General features: G+C 32.5%; 1 protein-coding gene across 1 annotated transcript in view; it reads left to right on the forward strand.

Moving 5' to 3' along the window:
• The window catches only part of LOC110026987 (trafficking protein particle complex subunit 1), a gene marked incomplete at its 3' end in the record, with an annotated part of 34761 nt that extends 29981 nt beyond the window's left edge, over positions 1–4780 (forward strand). Inside the window, 2 exon segments of the mRNA XM_020728237.1 lie at positions 3215–3275; positions 4402–4780. Of these exon segments, the coding sequence (XP_020583896.1) occupies positions 3215–3266 (52 nt within the window).
• Positions 4781–7167: the final 2387 nt, after the last annotated feature.

Genomic DNA, 7167 nt, shown 5'->3' on the forward strand with positions numbered 1-7167 from the left:
AAGGAACAGCGGATCTCACGGGCGTACAGGTTTGCTTTACATTTTACAACAATTAATTTTCTTGTTTCTACCTGCTACTGCTCTTCTTATACAGCATGTTATATCATTTTTGTTCCTACCTGCTACCGTACCGTACATCATGTTATATTATTCATGTTTCTACTTGCTACTGTTCTTTTCGTATAGCATGTTATATTGTTTTTGTTTCTACCTGTTACTGTTCCATGTGCATTCTATTGTTTAAGTCTGTATTGCACACTTTATATTATATAACTTCATAGGATGTTTAGAGGACTACAACCATAGGGCTGTTTGATTTAACACTATAACTGAACACTCTAGAAAACTTAAACTCGTCACGTCGAGGAGCTTGGAGCTAGCGCAGTGGGCAGCAGGACCATCTTTAACAGCATAATCTGTCTTCCCCAGCGAAACCATTCATTTCCTAGAAATTAAATAACAATCCATAGGATTTCGAGGTTGTTTGCCTAGCGCAAAATAAATCCTCCACAGGACCATCTTCAACAGCATAATCTGTCTTCCCAGCGAAACCATTCATTTCCTAGAAATTAAATAACAATCCATAGGATTTCGAGGTTGTTTGTCTAGCGCAAAATAAATCCTCCACATTTTCCTTAGGCATTCGTATAGCTCTGCTGTACGATTTAAGCCCTAACTCGTTCTAGGTTTCGAGGTTGTCGTCCGATATGACGTAAACCCTCATATCTTCCAGGCGATTTGTGTGGCAATGCCACGCAAATATAAGCTCTAATTAAATAAAATTGACAGGATGAAACACTTTAATAATTTCTTCTCTTTCGTTGAAAAGTTCTATCCTTTTGATCTCTTTGAAGATAATATTCCCTGATTTTTATCGAGAGTTTTCTTAGGTGACTTCGGTCATTTAAGATGTAATTAACTATAGAGGTTTGCCCTTATAGGAAGCTTTTCCGAATCCAACATAAAATAAACCCTATTTAATTCTTTGTATTAAATAGGGGAACTTGTCGGCAAATAAAACGGTTTCGCAGACCAAACGGATGTCATATATATCTTAGTTTATTTGATCGAGTCTCATCCTCAAGTCTTGTGTTTATTCCTTGGGATAGATACAAGATTTGAGGTAGAGCGCTTTTTCATTTAAACTGCGAAAAATATGAGATCAATTTGATTTCATATTTTTCTAAAATTATATATATATATATGTAAATTAAAACGTCCTTCCGAAGCGGGCGACGGGATTTCACTTCCAGCGATCGACAGCTTCTTACGAGCAACCCACAAACTTTAACCAACTAAACTTTTTAGCCGCCGACAGCATGCTGTTAGGTTATTCTGATCAAGTCAGGTGCCTGATGCTGGTTCATGCTTTGAATTCGATCAAAAGATATTTGTCTTTTCGCTAAGCCTGACATATATTACTACCACTGATTGCTTTTGAGATTTGGGCGTCTCATTGTTAAATTAGGATGAAGGCTTTCAAAGGGATGGGTTGAGAAAGGGCGCCAATGGAGTTAGTACTGTATGCAAAATCGCAGTTTAAGGTTCTGTTGGAATTATTTGAACTTATATTTGGGAATGGTGCGGCTTGAACATGATTTTCCATGGATCGCGGTATGAACTTCTCTCCTTTTATAACTCAGAACCTCATGGATGCCACTTGCAGTTAGTTGTAAATATTCGTACTGGTTGCTGGATAGACTGTTGTTTTAGAGGGTGATTGAATCATAGGGTGTTGGAGGGTGAATCGTGTTATAAGTGAGATTCTTCCTCACGTTTCACAGCTGTTCCTAGTACACATTTGCATTAAAGATGATGGAATTGACAGTGCATGATTTGCATAAATAGATAACTTATATTATGTAACGCAGCAGTGCTGCATGGGCACATATTTGTTTAACAATTTTAATTGCTGGAAGAAACATGAATTTTAAATATATTGAAGTACTTTTCAGCACGAATAAAATCATTTTGCATATAGGCATTTACGTAAATATATATCTATATTCTATTTGTTGAGGCATAGAATTAGATGGTCTAATAACGCTGCTGATTGCTTTGATAATCAAATCTTTATATCGGTAGATTGATTTCAAAGTTGAAAATTCTATTGTATTCATATAGAAGATCATTAGTTTGATGATTCTTTGTTCGGGGAGAACTGAGCTTTAGCACCTATTAAAGGCTTCCGCTCATTTTCTTGGCTCTTGATCAAGCAACTGTTAATGAAAAACCAAAGCTTAGGTCTAATTTTTGAATCTCAAGCTTTTGGACAGCAGCACCTTCTTTTACAGTTTTTGCTTGACCTAGACCAAAGCAGAAAAAGCTTATAGGGACTGATAGATTAAATCAGAATGTTTAAAGAACTTAGATATGTGAAGCAGAAAACAGTGGCTGAGTATATATTTTACTATTGAATAACTATATGTTTTACCTCATAAATTACTCAAATAAGGAGTAAAATTCAAATGCTGGACTTAAATTCGTGCTTAGTGATTTCTTGACGAATTTGAAGCTTATGCTTGTTTGTTGATTGGTAGTCATTTCTTCGTCAACAACCACTTAATACTGTAGATCAGGCAGAAGAGGAATATAGAAAGGCCTTGATGTTTAAAAGCTCAGTTTTATTTTACTGAGGACCATGTGGGTGCTACAGTGGCAAAGCAAAATGTGGTGAGAATAGGAATCATTGGAGAAGACTGGACCTATCATGCTTGGCCATTATTTGGGAAGCCTATGTACTTATCCGCAGGTTTTAAGGGTGGAAAATAATCTCAACCCTTCAAAACTTATTTGCACCTGAATACATCAACCATAAGTAGTAACTCTTGTGGATTCTTCCCATTATATTCCGAGTCATATTGGCCTTTTCTATTTTAGTATTCTATTACCTAAGAATTTGTTGGTGTCAAGTCCAGACAGTGTCATCGTGCTTGATATATTGCCTAATATATTGACCTGTGCACTCTCTGTTATTGCTTTATTTGGTTTGAAAATTGGACTCACATGCTACTTAATAATCTTTTAATGCACTTCATTCATCTCTTAACTTTGCTGAGCTTGTTACTTTGTTAATTGGTACTTGTTGGAATTCTCCAAAATAATGTTGGAACATGATACAAGCATTCGATTCTCATGAACTGCATTAAATATCTGCTTCACATTAGTGCTTATGTTTAATAATTTCTCTCTGCTTCTTGTCCATTTTCAATAGGTGCGAACTTTTCAATATGAATATTGACCAATATGTAAAGACACTGATTTAGCAACCGGAGGTATGCTGAACTAATGTTTTTACTATTGCACAGAAATTTATGCGCTCACATATTCCCACTAATTCATGCAAATAAGGTCTTCAAATTTCTCTCTTTTATTAAGATTCGTTTAATTTGATTAGTATTTTTTTGGTCCTATCTCAAGATTGGCATACATTTATTCTACTGGGAGCTTTCTTTTGATATATTGTGTTTCTTTTATTGGATTCAAGTTCTTTGTATGATGGTCGAGGAAGAATGAACTTCCTGTGGAAGGGGAAAATGATTTTAAAAAAATGGTGACTTTGAAGATCTATTTTTCCAAACACAAAAAATGCCAATTATTTTTTTTCCCTTCAAGATAGGAAGTTCAATTTATGTTGCCATAAAAGGATGGAATACTTGCCACTTTCCTGCCCATTTATAGAAAGTAGTAGTTCAAATCAGGGATTCCACATTATGAAGTTTGGCATGCAACTATCTTTTGAACAAGGCGGCAACACTCTTTATGGAAAGTAGTAGTTCAAATCAGGGATTCCACATTTCCTGCCCATTTATGGAAAGTAGTAGTTCAACTATCTTTTGAACAAGGCGGCAACACTCTTTATGTATTTGAAGTTTGGTTTAATTTATAGTTTGGTCCCTATTCTTTAAAAGTAAATAGATTATATAACTTCTGAGAGTTTCATCTGCAAAAAGTTATTTTGAATTGTTCTGTAAACTTCTGCTGGAAGATGAACGATATGTTTGGTGCAGCCATTATTTTTTAAAAATTTTATTGTGAAAATAATTTTTTTGAATGTTATTAAGAATATTATAATTTTTCTTTTCTTGAAAATATTGACCAATTACTTTTCTACAGCTATAATAAATTTCTACCATAAAAACTTTTAGAAAGCCGTAAGAAAATAATAGCCAAACAGATGTCTGATAATGTTCTTTAAAGCAAAGTTGTAAACAAGTTGAAGTTGATTTGATGCATTGAAGCAGAGCATTTTATTTATAGCTTTCATGTCTAAAAAAAACTATGTATAAGCGGTCTTTTTATAAGCATATATATATATATATATACTGTGAAAAGCTGCAGTCGCATTGCATTTTCTTCCTCTTACATGCTGACATGCTGTCATTGGTATTCCTTGACCAGGGCGGAAACCTCACTATTGGAAGATTTAACATCAGTTTCTTCGCTTGCTCTTTATATTTGTGCATTATTTCTTCTTTTTGATAGACTGAAAACTTCAGGTTGCAGTTGATTGAAGAACTTCAATTTTGACTTTTCTGACAAGATCAATGCTCTACTTTCTGCACCAGGAAAAAAAAATCACCAGATGTAAAATCTAACATGTCCGGGTTGCTTAAAATTCATGTATATTTGGGCAGAATCCATGAAATCATGATATCATTATTACGAAAAATTATTTCATACATACATTGCATATATACACCGCATGCGGTGCCCGATCTCTATCGTCGATAACCGCAAATATGTATTTCAGTGGGCTCCACTTTTAACTTTTTTTTTTAAAATTTTGCTTGCGGTGATCGACGGTGGAGATTGGACACCGCATGCATCTCTTCATGCGGTGTCCGTATGAAATAATTTCTCCATTATTAAACTCGTAACAAATTCATATAGTATAATTTTATAATAAATTATTAATAGTATATGAATTTTAAATTTATATAATATTACCATTGGTTGTCTCCTACTTGTTGTTATTGGCGAACTTTGTTTACTTATCATATATGTACATGCACTTATAGAGTTGTTGTGCATGACATGTACTCATCATGATTGGATATTCTTAGCTTTAAAATTTTATGCTAGTCAAGATATAATATACTATCAAGAAAAGCCTTTTATCACAATATGGATTGTTCTGGCTATGCGCCTTGAATGGTCCTTATCATGAGATTAAGGCTTCGTTTGAGAAGATAGCCACGTTCTGTTCCGTTAAGCGAACACTAGTGTGTGTTATTATAGTATTATTTGAGGTTACACCGTAGTGTTATTGGTGTGTTATCGACGACGGTGTTATTCGGGTAAATTTGCGGGTGTTATTACGATGTTATTGTGGTATTATTGTCACTAGAAATACATAAATATCACTCAATTCTTATGTACTTACATATCTAACCCGTAAACATCAATTCTTTCATACACGCCATTGTTGGATGAAAAAGTCTTTTTTCAATTTTTAAAAGTTAAATTGATGATATGTGTTTGTGTGATATCAAATTTTTTGGTGGTATAAATGTAAAAATTAAAGTATAGGTGAACGAAAAATTTCTAACCTACGGTGTTATTGTGGTGTTTTTGCGGCATATTATTGTGGTATTATTATGATCTTATTGCAGTATTTTTATGATGTTATTTAAGGTGTATTGTGGTGGTTGCGATGGTATTCGATTGTTGTTTTATAAGTGTTATTATTATGTTATTGTTGTGATATTGTGGTATTATTGAGATATTATTGAGATTTTATTATTGTGTTATTTGAGTGATATTGAGGCTAGTTATCAAAAAATAAAAGAAAGGTTTGCATACATACCATTCAATTCTTATCTATTTACCATTCAATTCTTATCTATTTACGTATCTAACCCTAAACATCAATTTTTTTCATACACGGCATTGACCCCATGGATGAAGTAGTCTATTTTCAATTTTTAAAAATTAAAATGATGGCATTTCTTATCTGATATCAAAATTTTTGGTGGTATAAAAGTAAAAATTAAAATATAGTAGACTGTAAATACAAGAATTGGGTGGTATGTGTGTAAATGCCCAAAATGAAAATATACAGAAACCACCACAATACCACTTAAATAAAGCCAGGTCGGACCTGGTCATGCATTAAAATACATAGGTTTTTATTTTTTTTATTCAATGGAGCCTGTCGCATATAGGAGGCAAGATTTAATTGGAGTTCAGACACAGCTTTACGTCCTAACTTTGGATGTAATATTTTTTCGATGGCAAGAGGATCGAAAGGGTGCGACAAGACCAATGGGGGAGGTGGCTTTTATAGGCGAGGAGGGCTTATATGCTATTTATTATAAATAAATAATAATAATAATAATAATTAATGGAGCTCCTTTTAAAAATTTCACATGATGTAAGTGCTTAAATGATAGAAAAAATTTTTGGGACAAGAAATCCCGCAAAAAGTTTTAATGAGAAGATTTAAAATTATAGAAAATAACAAAATTATATGCATATATAAGATTATGTTGATAAAATGTTAATATTAATGCTATTTTGATGTGATATTTAATATAAAAATATTATGAATGAATATTAAGATCTAGATATTAAATATATAAGTTCATAAAAATTATGTGATATATTAATAAAGCTTTTTTTGTATCTAACATTGCTTCAAAATTAAGTCGACCTTATCTTTCTCCATGATGAATATATATATATATATATATATATATATTTAAAATATATATATTAGCATTGACAGAGAAATACAAACAAAAATTTAATTATCACAAACAATCATATTACATCTAATTGTTTCTTATGTCAAGTCAGAAAGTCAACCATCATTTTTTTTTCATTATTTTATTTTTCCATCATATAACATTTGGATAGGATATATGTGAATTTGGTGGTATTAGGATAGTATTATGATATTATTCTTTACAATACAAATCTGCATATGTTTGTGCTATATCAAGCCCATCTAAAAAAATATTATAGTGGAACCGCAGACTCCACAATAACTCAAAATAACCCTAAAATAATCCTGAAATAACTTTTATGGTTCCACTTCAATAACCCTGAAATAACACTGTATAAGTTATTTATGGGTTATTTCAGAGTTATTGAAGAGAAACTCATATATTTCACTTCAATAATCCCAAAATAATCCATAAATAACCTCCACGGTGGTAATTC

The sequence above is a fragment of the Phalaenopsis equestris genome, unplaced genomic scaffold (assembly GCF_001263595.1).
Source record: "Phalaenopsis equestris unplaced genomic scaffold, ASM126359v1 Scaffold000410, whole genome shotgun sequence".
Taxonomy (NCBI): Eukaryota; Viridiplantae; Streptophyta; class Magnoliopsida; order Asparagales; family Orchidaceae; genus Phalaenopsis; species Phalaenopsis equestris.